Source organism: Solanum dulcamara, chromosome 9 (genome assembly GCF_947179165.1).
Source record: "Solanum dulcamara chromosome 9, daSolDulc1.2, whole genome shotgun sequence".
NCBI classification, from domain to species: domain Eukaryota; kingdom Viridiplantae; phylum Streptophyta; class Magnoliopsida; order Solanales; family Solanaceae; genus Solanum; species Solanum dulcamara.
Window position 1 is genome coordinate 3,729,791 of NC_077245.1, and position 16,449 is coordinate 3,746,239.

Genomic DNA, 16,449 nt, shown 5'->3' on the forward strand with positions numbered 1-16,449 from the left:
TACGAAGATCGAGGGGGTTGATTTGGTGTCTTATTAGCTCAAGGATATCAGAAATGTCTGATATAACTAGTGGGGAGAAAGTAGAGGTAAGGGTGTGGAGCCTGCTATTTGGGATGAATTTGAGGGAGCATTCCTTGATCACTTCTTTCCTAAAGAATTGAGGAAAGCGAAAGTATAAGAGTTTGTGAATTTGAAATAAGAGGGTGTGACAGTTAAGGAGTATGGTTTGAAGTTCATCCAGCTGTCCAGATATGCTCTGGAGATGATCTCATATATAAGATCAAAGATGAGGAAATTTGTCGCCAGATTGATAAGAAATATGGAGAAGGAGTGCAAAACATCATTGTTGATCTTTGACATGGATATTTCTAGATTTATGGTGTATGCTCAACAGGTAGAGGATGAGAAGAGGAAAGACAAGGAGGAGCATTTGAGCAAGAAGGAAAAATCAGTTGGACATGAGAGTGAACAGAGGTAGAGCAAGGGCAATAGGTCCTTCTATCAGAAGAGGTCTTCCAACTATGCCCCATCTACGGCAAGTGCACCTTCACTGCATAACAGGTATGATCACCAGGGACAGAGTGTCACGCCCCGGGAGGGTACCCTAGACGTAACTGGCACTCAGAAACCATTTCTGGCTCCCAAGCGAACCATATAGCCTGATCACACATCCGTTCATTCATTCATTCAGCGGAAAGTTTAAAAATAAAGAATAATTTAGCGGGCAACTCAAATCACCCATCCAACTCAAAGAATAAAGGCCATGGGCCGACAGATCAACTAAAATATTTGTCATTTAAAAATAGTTTGACAAGAATAACTCAAGGATAGAAATACTCGATTGACTCATCACTATCTAGTCTATGAAGCCTCTATCACTACTATCTAATTGGTGCCAATGACATGTTAATGGCTACCTCAAATAAAAATGAAAAGGGCTAACTCAATGCAGGATTTCATAAGCGGTGTCCTCCGAAAGTAGGGGAGGACTCACCAATATACTGAGTGCGAATAGATCCCCAATGATGCTCCTAGTGATGATCTCTTAAACCTGTCTCTGCATTATGAAACGATGCAGGTCCAAATGGATGTTAGTACATGAAATGTACGAGTATGTAATATGGCAGAATGAAACATACCTTAAGGAAGAATAATATCGGTCCACATATCTCAAATCAGAAAGATAAGAGAGACTCAAATAAGGCATCGTAAATCTAAAGTAAAGATACAGTTTAGACAGAGACCAATAATATACCATACAATCCAATCCAATTATGTATAATACAGTTCAATCAAATCATTTACAATTCGATCCCTTTCAATCATGTACAATCCAATTATATACACTCAACTTAATAATCAACTCAATAATCAAATCCAATCTAGTAACATACCATTCTATTCAATTCAATCACAATTCATCTAATCCAATCCGACCATATACAATCAACTCAATATTCAACTCAATAATCAGCTCAAAGGACTCAACTTAGTAAATATGCAAATTAAGTTATGCAACGTTTTACAATTCAACTCAAAGGACTCAACTCAATAAATATGTAACAACTCACTCAAGTGTCCTAAGTCTAACAAGAAATAGTTTAGATGGGACTAACTCATAAGCCACTTAACTCAACTGACTCAGAGCACTTTTAAGACCTAAATAGGAGTTTCTCTTATCCGACAACCATCACTTATGAGCCAGTGGTAGTACAACAATCAGACGTTGTTGCCACGTCCTTCCATACCTTTCTAGGGCATGAACGTCTCCCTAATCATGGATACCATCGATTAGTCAAGTCCTATCATTTCAGGACAATAAAAATGGGAAACATCCAACTTTAACGGTTCGATCCCACGGGAAGCATCCGACTTTAACGATTCTATCCCTCGGGAAGCATCCAACTTTAACGGTTCCATCCCTACCTACGTTGGCGACGTAGTTCCTGGTGTTCGAGTATGGACTATACTCTCACCCGCTTCGGTGCTCGATACTCCTCCTATGACTCCATGCTCATAAGACTCCATCCAATCATCTCAAATAAGCCCTCATGGCTAGTTTCATTTAGAACCTTGCCAACTCATCAAATCTATCCTCAATTCAACTCAATCGAGTCATAATAGAAAGTCTCATTGGACTCTTTTCAAAACTCAACTCAAATCATCAAACTCTTCTCTTTAAAACTCGTAAAATCTCAACTCGAAGAATGCAGAAAATATTATGTACATTAAAACATAATTTCAACCCCTCAACTCAAACTCAAAATAGATACTTTAATGTAAAAATACTCAACTCATTTAAAGGCTCCTCATACTCAACTCATACTTAAACTCCTTTCTAAATCAAAGATGAAACTAATAATTCCTTAGACTCAAAATAGCGTGTAAATAGTTTATGCAAAAAGGTTCACAAATAATTTATTTAAAGCTCCTCCTCAAAAGATCATTTATTCTCAAAATATTCCTAAGACTCCAATCAACTCAAATTATACACATCACATACCACAAAATCACATTAGACTCCAATCCACTTCATCACACAACATCCTCCTCAATATACCTCTTTATCAATCATTCTACACATATTAAATAAGCACCATTCACGTCATCACTCACATCGTCATCAAAACATCATCGTCACATCATCATATATTATCATTTACATCATCATCAAACATTATCATCACATCATTGTCAAGTATCATCATCACATCAATCATCAAACATCTACTCCAAAATCTTTATTTTTGTCCTATGTTCATTTTATAGAAGCAAAGGGACATTCTTAACTAACCAATTCATTCTTTTCATTCCAATCAACTCATATATACACACAACTATCCATCTCAACCTCAATATATTTATGACAAGAAATCTCATCTTGGGTTCATGTGAATGAAACATGAACTCATACTCTCAACAAAACTCAACTCAAAAATATCGTCAATATCTATAAATCTATTTACAAAGATACATTTGTAGTTAATAATATGAAAAATAACTATTTAGTAACTCAAGTCATTAAAATCATCAATCAACCATTTGTATCTAAAAACATTCCATAGTTTAGGAAAATCTTTCAAGAAAACCTTTCTAGAAGGTGCAACTCTTTCACAACTCCTAACCAACATATCTATGGGCATATGGAAGAACTCAATCCATATTTTAGGTTATCCTTACATACCTTATTTGAAGAATTTGAAGAAACCTTGATGTTAGGTCTTCAATGGAAGGCTTGGATTCTTGAAGCTCTTGAAGGCAATCTTTGTTGGAGAAGGATTTGGAGAAGAAGAAGAAGAAGAAGAAGAGAGGGAAAATTTTAGGGCTTTTTAGAGAGAGGGAGGACTGAAAAATAGTCCCAAAATGTTCAAGGATAGGGTATATATAATTAGGGAAAAGTCCAAGTTGCCCCTCTTCAAAAAACTAAAAAATTGGGCAAAAACCTTACTGGCGCTATAGTGGCGCGTCGCGCCACTGCAGCGCCAAGCCAAAATAGGCTTAAAACCCTGCACATCTAATAGTGGTGCGTCGCACCAAGCCCCAAACTACTGAGGCTGTTTTCTGGCGCTATAGTGGCGTAGGGCGCCACTGGAGCGCCAAGCCTAAATCTCGCCCAGGCCTGAAATTCCTGCAGTACTAGTCTATAGTAGAATGGCCATAACTTTTGATTTCGAACTCCAAAAATTACAATTTTGGTGGAGTTGGAAAGAAGACTCAAAGATCTTTAATTTGATAGGTCGTAGGCCACTCAGTTCTTTATATCCTAGTAGATATGGTCGTTTGAAGTTGACCCTTATACTAATTCGTCCGAAAACTTAATCGATTGGAGTTCTTTGGACTCGACTTGGTGTTAGAGATCCCTTATGACCCCTAAACACATCTAACACACTTCAAATACTTACGAATTAATCCTAACTCATGTGTAGAATTACAAGTCCTCCGGTCCGAGTCTACCCACACGTAAAGAAATGTTTGAGTCTTTGCGAAAAAATTTCCGGGGTGTCACATAGAGTCACCAGAATTTCAGAGCCCAGGGTTCTCAATTCCAGGCTAGTGTGGCTCAAGGTTCGAGGGGAAATCCACCCTGTGGCAAGTGCGGTAAGTTCCATCTGGGAGAGTGAAGAGAGGGAAGGAATGGTTATAAATGTGGTCAAGTGGGCCATTTTCAGAGGGAGTGTCCGACATGAGGCAACAGAGCCCAATCTTCTACCACCGCACCACCGGCTAAAGGTAATCAACGGGGCACTACTTCAGGTACGAGCATAGGTACAAACCGTCTCTATGCCATGAGAGTCTCCAAGATCAAGAGAACTCCCAAAACGTTGTGACGGGTATGATTCGAGTCTTTACTCTTGACTATTATGTTTTGATGATAGAATATGATTTAATGAATGTGTGATTGGAATAAGTGGTTCGCTTGGGGACCAACAATGGTCTTCGAGTGCCGTCCACGTCTAGGGTACCATCTCGGGGCGTGACATGAAGAGGTAGAATGGGCGTTAGTGCATGCTTCAAACAAAACAACTTATGCAGAATTTTACAGAGTGGCATTGGCAACAACATTGTACTACATTTGGCAAGAAAGGAACTGCAGAATCTTTCAGCAAAAAGAGAGGAATGTGGAGGTGACCATCAAGTTAATTATCCAAGATATACATAGTAGGAATGGTTTGTTTCCTAAGTTGGCAGATGCTATGCGTAGACTAAACTTTTACCCATAATATAGTCGTAATCGATACGTAAGAAATTGGGCTCAGAGATTGGGAGTTTTCCATATCCTGAGTTCCACTTTGTTCAAATTGCAATATCTGATAATACAAATTACAGTTTTCAAAAAAAATTTGAATTGATATGTAATTCAAATTTACTATTGAGGAATTTTGTCAAAATATTTTAATTTTATTTTAGTTGACATGTTGTATATATATGATCATAATAAAGAAATAAAAATTTTATAAGGTACTAAAAAAATTACAAAAAAAGAAATAAAAAAATTAAAATTTAGTAAAAACTAAACAGATTGAGTTAATTATGACCTGTATTTTAGTCCATTTTAGTACAAGTAATTGTTATTTTAACTTAAGTTATTTTAATCCCCTCACTGTACCTGAGGTTATAGATTATTTCCTGTCAGGATAAAACGGATAGAATATTAAATAAGTAGTGGTACCGCAAACTTCGATAATTTCAACGAACTCAGAAAGTAGCAACGAAATTACACAAAGACACAGCTTTGTTTGTAAGAAAATATATGCAGAAGAGGGAGAAATTTTGATGTCGAAAACTGAGAGGAAGCCTCTCTATTTATAGCCAACAAGGGGTGCGAACTCACATGTTCAAAACAGTCCCATTTGTTCAGAACAAGCATGGTGTCTTTTGGAAAAGGAAATATCAGTTTAGAAGAAACAGGTCCTTTTCCGAATCCGTCGAAAGGAATATGAGGGAGAAATGACTTTTCATTTTCTCTTCACTTAGTTCCCCCACATTTCCAATTCTTATTTCCCATTCACACTACACTTTAACACAACAATTAATTTAAAGCAGTCCAAAAAAAGAATTAATGAAAGTAAAGAAGCCATGACAAAATACTAGGATAAACATGACAAAACATTCTGAAAAAGAAATAATATTAATTATAATAAAATAATACTATAATTGAAATATAATAAATAATAAGAGAACTTCTTTACTATAGTCGATAGTCGAAGTAAAAAAAACTCATGGCAAAACAACAACTCGTACAGATTAAATAATTTTTAAAAGACAAATACAAAGTTGTGTTAGTTCTGCCGAACTTTACGAGTATTATAGTACTGATAAATTACTTTTCGCTGGCTGCTTCAACTTTGCGTGATGAACATGATATATTTTAACTACAAGACAGATCAAATATTTTTTTTAATTGTATAAAGACCTATATTCTAGTGTGTTAAATGTTTTACTTGATGATACTCTTTCCTTATTTTATGTTTCGAAGAAACCTATCATTCATTTGATGAGTCAAATCTTTGACTCATTAAGTTACCAAGGCCTATAAATAGGTCTCCTTGTACATTGCAAAGGATATCATAAACTAGTTCATCAATAGTATATTCTCATAATACACACACTTCATTATTCATTTAGAATCAGTTTTGTTACCTTCTTTTGATTAGAATTAATATCAGTTTAAAAGATTAAATCATTACAAATGGAGAGAAAAACATCTCAAATCCAACCTCCAACTTATGGAGATTTCATCACTGTTCTTAGTATTGATGGAGGTGGCATTCGAGGAATTATTCCAGCTACCATCCTCAGTTTTCTTGAATCACAACTTCAGGTCAATTTTCTTTTTCATAAATACATATAATAATTCGCCAGTTAATAGAAACCATCACGACTTGGTGTGATCGGTGTAACAATTACTATGCTACCACCTGTTTACTAGCACGCTTATTCATGCATGCGCTCTCTTATGACCAATTTTTGCATGCATGACAATTAAAATTGGTGGTATATATTAAAATTTGCAGGAGTTGGATGGAAAGGATGCAAGACTTGCAGATTACTTTGACGTAATTGCTGGAACTAGCACTGGTGGCCTTGTGACGGCCATGCTAACGGCTCCAGATGAAAATAATCGTCCACTTTATGCGGCCAAAGATATTACCCCGTTCTATTTGGAGCACTGTCCAAAGATTTTTCCACAAAAGAACTGGTATACATACATAATTTCATTAATTTTGTTCACTCTATATAGTCTATAGTTTCAATTGTACTATGGCTAACCAAATTTCATTTTTTTTTTGTTGAATTCACAAATATGCAGTGGTTTGTTTGCTCCAATTAGGAAGATGGTACAAGCTCTAATAGGATCAAAATATGATGGAAAATACCTACATAAAGTTGTCAAGGAAAAATTGAAAAATATTCGCCTTAGTAATACTATTACTAACGTTGTTATTCCAACTTTTGATATCAAGAAGTTGCAACCAACCATTTTCTCCACTTATGAGGTACATATATATTTCCCATGCAAACTATATTTTATCGTACATCCTATCATTTCCAGACTCCATTTGCGGAACAATATACTGAATATATTGTTATTATTGAATCTTGGTTGCAGACGAAACGATCAACATGTTCTGATGCAAAATTGTCCGATATTTGTATTAGTACTTCAGCAGCTCCAACTTATCTTCCTGCTCATTATTTCAAAGTTGAAGATGGTAAAGGCAATGTTAGAGAACATAATCTCATTGATGGTGGCGTTGCTGCGAATAATCCGGTACCTACACTAAAACACTTTATTAGTACTAAGAATTTAACTTATATGTAGTGATGATTCATTAATAAATAAAATGCAATATTTTTGCATGTTTTTTTTCAGGGTTTGATTGCAATAGCAGAAGTAAGCAAAGAAATTTTCAAGAATAACCCGGATTTCTTCCCAATAAAACCGATGGACTATGGTTGTTTTCTTGTAATATCAATAGGGACAGGAGCTGCAAAATTTGAAGAAAAATATAATTCATCCATGGCAGCCAAATGGGGGATTGTGCATTGGTTATTTCAGAAAGGTTCTACACCATTAGTCGACATATTCACTCAATCAAGTGCCGATATGGTTGATTACCATAATTCTGTTGTTTTTCAAGCTCTTCGTAGTGAAAATAGTTACCTTCGAATTCAAGTAAGTATTTTTTTTTTGGAACTAGAAAAGTTACTTTCAAGCAAGACGTCTGATGTGACATCGTCCCTAACAGGAGGATGGACTGAGTGGAACAGAAGCCTCAGTAGATGTGGCTACAAAGGGAAATTTGGAGAGACTAGTGGAAATTGGGAAAAATTTATTGAAAAAGCCACTTTCAAGGATAAATTTGGAAACAGGTTTGACAGAATCAATTCCTAAAGGAGGCACTAATGAAGAAGCCCTTAAGAGGTATATGATCGTACTTTCACAAATTATCTGTCGTCTTTTTCTTTTACTCATGAGCTAACATTAAATTTGCATGTCATAACTCATAAGTTAACTCATGAAAATCTTTCATTTTGTGATAGGTTTGCAACATTATTGGTCAACGAAAGAAGACTTCGTGAGTCAAGATCGCCACTTGTTATCAAGAAAGCCTCGAAGTAATGCAATCGTCAAAAATGCCCTACATATAAAAATCGAGTTTAAGTAATATATATTCTCAGTATAAATTTCTTATCTATATTTCCGATGAAATTTTCAATTTTGGAGGGAATATTAGGTATAGGGTAGTATTTTATGAAATTCGTTGTATTTAATTGTAGTAGTAGTACGTACCAATGTAAAAGTGTATCATCATCATTCAATATAATACAATATATGTAATTTGTCTGTTCTTTGATATTGACGTAATTCTTAGTACAAACTAATATGTCTTATAGCATTGTTTATTTCCTGCTAAAAGTTTGTTTGAAACACGTTTATAAAGTTCATAATTCCCCGCCCCCCCCCCAATTAAAAATGAAAATTAATATTAATATATTAATTGTTACTAAATATGTTTTTCTAGAGGCAATTAATATTTTTTATAAATGTTCCTAAAGCCTATAGCGAAATTGGACTCAATGACAGTTAACTAATGCCGGTATAGCGATATTGGATTCAATGATAATTAATTAATGCTTGTATAGCGCTATTGGATCCAATAAAAATTAACTAATACCGATAAAGACTTTAGTATTATTTATTAATATGCTTATTTATTATCGCTAAAAACTATTTTTACTGTAGTGATCCTGTCTTGGTTAAAACTTCAGTAATAAAAAATTATGTTAAAATTAGAGGGGGTAAAATTAGTCATAAAAGTTTAATGTGCTCAAGTTTGGATAAGTTTATGATTTGTCCATTTATTAGCTTAGTCCATCCATTTTAGTCCATCAAAAATTTAATGGATATGTAGTTTAAATTGACTATTGAGAATTTTTGTCAAAATATTTTAATTTTGTTTTAGTTGATATGTTGTACATAACCATAAAAAAGAAATAAAATTTTTATAAGTTACTAAAAAAATTATAAAAAAATAAATAAAATAATTAAAATTTAGTAAAAATTAAGGAGGTTGAGTTAATTATGACCCGTATTTTAATTAATTTCAGCACAACAAACTTTTATTTTAACTCAATATATTTTCATCCGCTCAAATTCATCTAAATCCATTCATCTGACATGTCTAATTAAAATCACATTTGTAATACTTTTGGGTCAAGACTCAAGACTCAAGCCTGCATGTAAAGTGTTTTTGTTTCCCCTCACATTTCTGGTCTAGACAAAAATGACAGACATTATTGACATATTGAATAAGTCAACGAAAAAAGTCAGCAATTAAAATTAAAATTATTATTTTTTTAAAATAAGTAAAATTATCGTTAACTTTTTTATAGGACGGAGAAAAAAAATTCTTGCTATAATTAAAATACATATTGTTGTATTTTAAATTGTTAATTATTGTGATTTATAGTTATTTTATTAACTTTCTTTTCAAAACAAATAATTTAAAATTAGTACGATTATTTTTAAAATTAAAAGATAAAAGTACACCTATTTTTAAAAATATAAAATAATAATTTAATTATTCCCTAATATTTAGGACTTCAAAACGAACTAAATATTGTGTATTAATTATTTTCTTATTTTAGTTATGTAAAATGACATAAAGTCTTTCTAAATATTTTATAGTTGATCAACTCACTTTGTTTTATATTCGAAACATAAAAGGTGGGATCATCCTACCTTAAAATGAATTTTAAAAAATTCCGCTGCAATATATATATATATATATATATATATATATATATATATATATATATATATATATATATATATATATATATATATATATTCTTTTTTTGAATTTGACCGTTTCTCTCAATTTAACTCATTTCTTTCACGATAAGAAATGGTATTAATTAACTCTCAAATAATCTCACAAGGTTGAAATTTATGAATTCAGGATTCTAGTTCTTAAAAAAAGTGTTCCATAGTTAGATGTGGTCCACCGTGGATTTAAGATTAAATTTTTTATGAATTCAGGATTCTAGTTCTTAAAAATTATGGAGTCTTTAATTATAATTCGTACATAAATAATAATAAGGGAAAATGCTCAAATATGCTATTAAATTTTGAGAAAATGCTCATTTATGTCATTAATTAAATTAAGAAGCCCTTATGGTTTTCATATGTAACTATTGTACAGTTATAACTGTTTACCCCTAGTATATGGTTAACTTTAGCACTTCTTAATAACAACAATGGATTAACCTGTAAATTCCTAGGAATCTTGACCTTGAAAGTCCGCCATAAACAAAGGACGTATTGGTTGCCAGAAATATATCCAGGGTGTGGTTAAAGAAGAAGTTGTTAAGACCATAGGTTCAGAATGAGAGATGAACAGGGTAATATATATGTAAGAGTAAAAATGGAAAAATTCGGGATTTACATAGTAGACAAGCATAATGAAACTAATTAACAAGAGGGGGAGTATTGAGTAGGATTTACATCTTATTTAAACAAAGAACAATTAAACTCATTTTTTAAACTAAACCACTTTTCATTGAAAGCATTTTAATTTACACTTTTCAGTGAAAGCATTTTATCTTTTTGACTGACACAAACGCGTGCTTCAACAGTTTTTTTCTCTTTTGGAGGATAGTGATAAAATGACAGCACTTACAAGATATTTGTGGGCATACCCACATGACACACTACGTACTACTTATATTAATGATGTTCTTGAGTTGAGTTTTGTTGAGAGTATAGATTCATGTATTCATTCACATATTTCTAAAGCCTATAGCGACATTGGATTTAATGACAATTAACTAATATCAATAAAAATTTTAACTTTCTTTGTTAATGTGCATAGTTATTACCGCTAAAAACTATTTTTATTATAGTGATCCTGTCTTGATTAAAACTTCAGTAATAAAAAATTATGTTAAAATTAGAGGGGGTAAAATTAGTCATAAAAATATAATGTGCTTACGTTTGAATGGGCTAATGATTTGTCCATTTATTAGCTTAATCAATCCATTTCAGTCCATCAAAAATTGAACTGATATGTAATTCAAATTGACTATTGAGGAATTTTATCAAAATATTTTAATTTTATTTTAGTTGATACATTGTATATGACCATAAAAAAGAAATAAAATTTTTATAAGGTACTAAAAAAATTACAAAAAAACAAATTTAAAAAATTAAAATTTAGTAAAAACTAAGCAGGTTGAGTTAATTATGACTCGTATTTTAGTTCATTTCAGTACAAGTAACTGTTATTTTAACTCAATTTATTTTAACCCGCTCAAATTCAACTAAATTCATTCATTCGGCACATCTAATTAAAATCACATTTGTTATACTTTCGGATCAAGCGTGCATGTAAAGTTTTTTTTTGTTTCCCCACATGATTTCGGGTCTCCACAGACATCCTCCTTATATATAACATAAGTGTGAATCTTTTGGAAGACGAAAAGGGCACTTTAGTCATTTAGCTTTTTACAATCCTTTCTAAACATTCTTCACTTGTTACCTTTCCTTGACTCCACGTATTCAGGACCCACGTGGTTCCCTTCAGACTTAATATGTAGTGATGTTGTTGACCTCCCATAGCCTTAGTCAGGATGTCAGCTTCTTGATCAGTTCCACGAATGTGCATTGTCTTGATTATTTTCTTTTGTATTTTTTCCCTCACAAAATGACAATTAATCTCTATATGTTTAGTCCTCTCATGAAATATGGGATTCCCAGCAATTTGTATGGCAGCCTTGTTGTCACATAATAGTTCTACTGGTATCTTTACTTTCATGCTCATTTCTTCCAACAATCCTACTAGCCAAATGATTTCTGGAACTGCAGAAGCCATACTTTTATATTCTTCTTTAGCTATGCTTCTTAATATAGTTTCCTGTTTCTTTGATTTTCAGGAGATCAAAGACCTGCCGAACTTTACATAATAGCCTGTCACTGATTTCTTTATTGCTGCACAAAATGCCCAGTCAGAGTCACAAAAGGTCTTCAGTGTATTATTCTTGTCACTACTCAGCAAAATGCCTAAATCAGTTCTTCCTTTGATGTACCTTACTACATGAAGTGCTCCTTCTAGATGAGATTGCTTTGTATCATACATGTATTGACTCAAGGTTTGTACTGCATAAGAGATGGCTGGTCTTGTCATTGCTAAATAAAGTAATTTTCCTACCAATCTCTGATAAGCACTTTTGTCCACCAGTTGTGGATCATTATCTTCCTTCTTCAAATATTTGTCATATTCAGTGATAGCAAATTTCCGATGTTGTTCTGGAGGTGTCATAACATGCTTTTCTCCTGCCAAGCCCCGTTCTGATATCAATTCTAGTATGTATTTCCTCTGAGTCATTATGATCCCTTTGCTAGACCTTAGGAATTCTATGCCTAAAAAATATCTTAACTCACTTAAATTCTTGATTTTGAAGTTCTGTTACAGAATGTTTTGTGAATCTTTGATAAGTCTTAGATCATTCCCAGTAATCAACAAGTTATCAACATAAATGAGTATCATCACAAATTTTTGATCAACTTTCTTGGTGAATAAAGAATATCATGTTTGCTTTGTTGGAAGCTAGATTTGATCAATGCAATAGTAAGCTTAAGTCCATACAAGGACTTCTTTAGCCTACATACCTTTGAGGTCTCCCCCTTACTGCCAAAATCCTGAGGTAGTACCATCTACACTTCTTCATGAAGATCACCTTGAAAAAAGCATTGAAGACATCCATTTGAAATACATGCCAGTTGTTCATAGCAGCCAAAGATATAGCACATCTAACAGTAACCATTTTAGCAGCAGGAGAAAATGTATCATGATAATCCACCCCTTCCTGTTGAGTGTATCCTTTAGCTACAAGCCTAGATTTAAACCTTTCTATGGAGCCATCAACATTATATTTGATCTTATATACCTACTTACATCCTATGGATAGCTTACCAGCTGGCAAGCCAACTACATCCCAAGTGTTGTTATCCACAAGAGCATCTGTCACGCCCCGGGAGAGTACCCTAGACATGGCCGACACTCAAAAATTATTATTGGCTCCCAAGCGAACCACTTGGCCTGATCACACATCCGTTCATTCATTCAATCAGTGGAAGACTTAAAATAAAGAGGTAATTAAGTGAACAATTTCAATCAACAATCTAGCTTAAGGAAAAAAGGCCATGGGACAAAAAATCGAAATCCAATCTATGTCGTTAAATAGTCTGACAAGAATAATTCAAGGAAATAAAATACTCAATCGACCCATCACTATCTAGCCTATGAAGCCTCTATCACTACTATCTAATTGGTGTCAATGACAGGTTCATGGCTACCTCAAATCAGAATGAAAAGACTAAACTCAACTCAAGAATAACATAAGTGGTATCCTCCGAATGTAGTGGAGGACTCACCAATAAGCTGAGTATGAACAAATCCTCAACGGTGCACCTATTGATGATCTCTTAAACCTGTCTCTGTATCATGAAATGATGCAGGTCCAAATGGACGTTAGTACGTGGAACGTACGAGTATGTAATATGACAGAATGAAACATACATCAAGATAGAATAATATAAGTCCAAATATCTCAAATCAAAAAGATAAGAGAGACTCAATCAAGGTGTCATAAGTCTAAAGTAAGAATGTAGTTTAGACAGAGACCAATCATATACAATCCAATCCAATCATGTACTATCCAATTCAATCCAATCATATACAATTTGATCCAATCCAATCATATACAATCCAATCCGATCCAATCCAATCATATACAATTCGATCCAATTCAATCACATACCATCCAATCCAATCCAATTCTATGTTCAATTTCATCAAACTCATTGAAATATGCATCCTCTCACTTTGTGTTAGATATTTACATATGATTTTAGGAAAGTATTTTTTACTTGCCGCAAGACTTTTCTTAAAATACAATTTTTATTTCTGTTATATTTCCTAAAAATATTTATAAATATCTAACTTCAAACAAGAAAAATGTTTAAAAAAATAAAAAGAAATTAGGAGCAGAGGGTTAGATGAGACGAGTATAATTTTTTTATAAAAAAAAAGTAAAAATAATAATATTTTTTTAGGAAGAAGTGGGGAGGGGGTGAAGTATGAAAAATAGAGAGACTAGAGAAAGTGTATTACACACACCTCTAGGTGTGTTTCTCAAACTAATAAGTGATAATTTAGGTATGTTTTTGACACTTACCTTTTGATTTTTTTTTTATTATCGCTATTAAATTTTGTATAATTAAACGGAATAGTTATCTTAATTGGCCCTATATGACCAAATTTAAATTGATTGGATGATCAGTAAGTTTTAGATATCAACTGGTTGAACAGAGAAGGAAAAAAAAAGATCTCACGCGAGGTAGAAAAATTCAAATCTTTGGAAGTGGTCCATATAATTAATGACCACACAAACTTTACGAGTACAAGAAAATTCAAATGTTTCTTGTTGTTCTGAGTCCAATTTAATTGAAACCTACTTTCTAGTCTTATTCCTTACATATCTCCCAGAATTTTCTTCAAAAATTTAATTGAAAATTCCTTCTTTTGATAAGTCAAATCTTTTACCTATTAAGTCATGATGACCAAGTCTCTCAAGGGTGAGGCCTATAAATTAAATATGTTTCCTCTTGTTCAACAATATTCTCATAATACACACAATTCATAACTCCTTCATTTGATCAGTTCTATTACCCTCATTTGATTATAATTAATATCTGTTTAGAAGATTAAATCATCAGAGATGGAGAGAAAAACATCTCAAATCCAACCTCCAACTTACGGAGATTTGATCACTGTTCTTAGCATCGATGGAGGTGGTATTCGAGGAATTATTCCAGCTACCATCCTTAGTTTTCTTGAATCGCAACTTCAGGTCAATTTTCTTTTTTATATATACGTATATATATTATATTTGCAATGATACATATTCCTCTTTCACGACTTTCATATTTGCAATCATGGTATATAAAAGTCGGAATAATCGTCCACTTTATGCCGCCAAAGATATTACACCATTCTACTTGGAGCACTGTCCAAAGATTTTTCCACAAAAGAAATGGTATATTTTATTTATTTATATAATTCTTTCTCTAGTGTTTCCTTTTATTTATTCTAATTAAGGTCAAACAAATATTACAATTTTGTTGAATTTACAAACATGCAGCGGTTTATTTGCTCCAATTGGGAATATTGTGCAAACTCTAATAGGACCAAAATATGATGGCAAATACCTACATGAAGTCATCAAGGAAAAATTGAAAGATACTCGTCTTAGTAATACTATTACTAATGTTGTTATTCCGACTTTTGATATCAAGAAGTTGCAACCAACAATATTCTCCACTTATGAGGTATAGATTTCCCATTCAAAGTATATTTTGACGAACGTCTATTTCGAGACTCCATACTATACAGAGTATGTTATTGTTGTTGAATCTTGATTTTTGGCTGCAGACGAAACGATCAGCATGTTACGATGCAAAATTGTCGGATGTTTGTATTAGTACTTCAGCAGCTCCTACTTATCTTCCTGCTCATTCATTCAAAGTTGAAGATGGCAAAGGCAATGTTAAAGAACATCATCTAATTGATGGTGGTGTTGCTGCTAATAATCCGGTACGTAATAAAACACTTTATTAGTACTTTAACTTATATTCACTGACGATACAATAAAATTCATATTGTTAGTATATATTATATTTCAGGGTTTGATTGCAATATCGGAAGTAAGCAAAGAAATTTTGAAGAACAACCCAGATTTCTACCCAATAAAACCGATGGACTATCGTCGTTTCCTTGTAATATCATTAGGGACAGGAGCTGCAAAATGTGAACAAAAATATAATTCATCCATGGCAGCCAAATGGGGTATTGTCGAGTGGTTATTTCACAAAGGTTCTACACCATTAGTGGAAGTATTCACACAATCAAGTGCTGATATGGTTGATTACCATAATTCTGTTGATTTTCAAGCTCTTCGTAGTGAAGATAGTTATCTTCGAATTCAAGTAAGTATCATCATCTTTATTTTTCCGTTAGGGAATTAAGTTAAAAAAAAAACATCTAGCGTGATATCCTTCTTATAAACATATTACATATTTATTTAGAAGACCTTGGTAATACGAGTAAGGTAGATGGAATTAAAAGGATTTTGATTAATAATTGTTTTTTGGTTGTTGAACCTAATTAATAGGAGGATGAACTGAGTGGAACAGAAGCATCAGTGGATGTGGCTACAAAGGAAAATTTGGAGAGGCTAGTGGAAATAGGAGAAAATTTATTGAAAAAACCACTTTCAAGGGTAAATTTGGAAACAGGTTTGACAGAACCAATTCTTAAAGGAGGCACCAATGAGGAAGCCCTTAAAAGGTATATCATCATAATACTTTTGTCATAAATTACC

The 16,449-nt window shown here is 33.1% G+C and overlaps 2 protein-coding genes and 1 pseudogene across 2 annotated transcripts; 2 read left to right on the plus strand and 1 right to left on the minus strand.

The window, feature by feature from the left end:
- Positions 1-6,083: 6,083 nt before the first annotated feature.
- LOC129903423 (patatin-like protein 2) lies at positions 6,084-8,334 on the plus strand. Its single transcript, XM_055978978.1, has 7 exons — positions 6,084-6,322; positions 6,516-6,700; positions 6,812-6,998; positions 7,112-7,273; positions 7,376-7,678; positions 7,752-7,927; positions 8,047-8,334. The coding sequence occupies exons 1-7, from the start codon at positions 6,191-6,193 to the stop codon at positions 8,123-8,125; spliced, it is 1,224 nt and encodes a 407-aa protein (XP_055834953.1). The 5' UTR covers positions 6,084-6,190; the 3' UTR covers positions 8,126-8,334.
- Positions 8,335-11,936: 3,602 nt separating this feature from the next.
- On the minus strand, positions 11,937-12,392 carry LOC129902406 (uncharacterized mitochondrial protein AtMg00240-like). Its single transcript, XM_055977633.1, has one exon. It carries the CDS (start codon positions 12,390-12,392, stop codon positions 11,937-11,939), a length of 456 nt encoding a protein of 151 aa, XP_055833608.1.
- A 2,250-nt stretch (positions 12,393-14,642) lies between these two features.
- Positions 14,643-16,449, plus strand: part of LOC129902672 (patatin-like protein 2) — a 2,325-nt pseudogene continuing 518 nt past the window's right edge.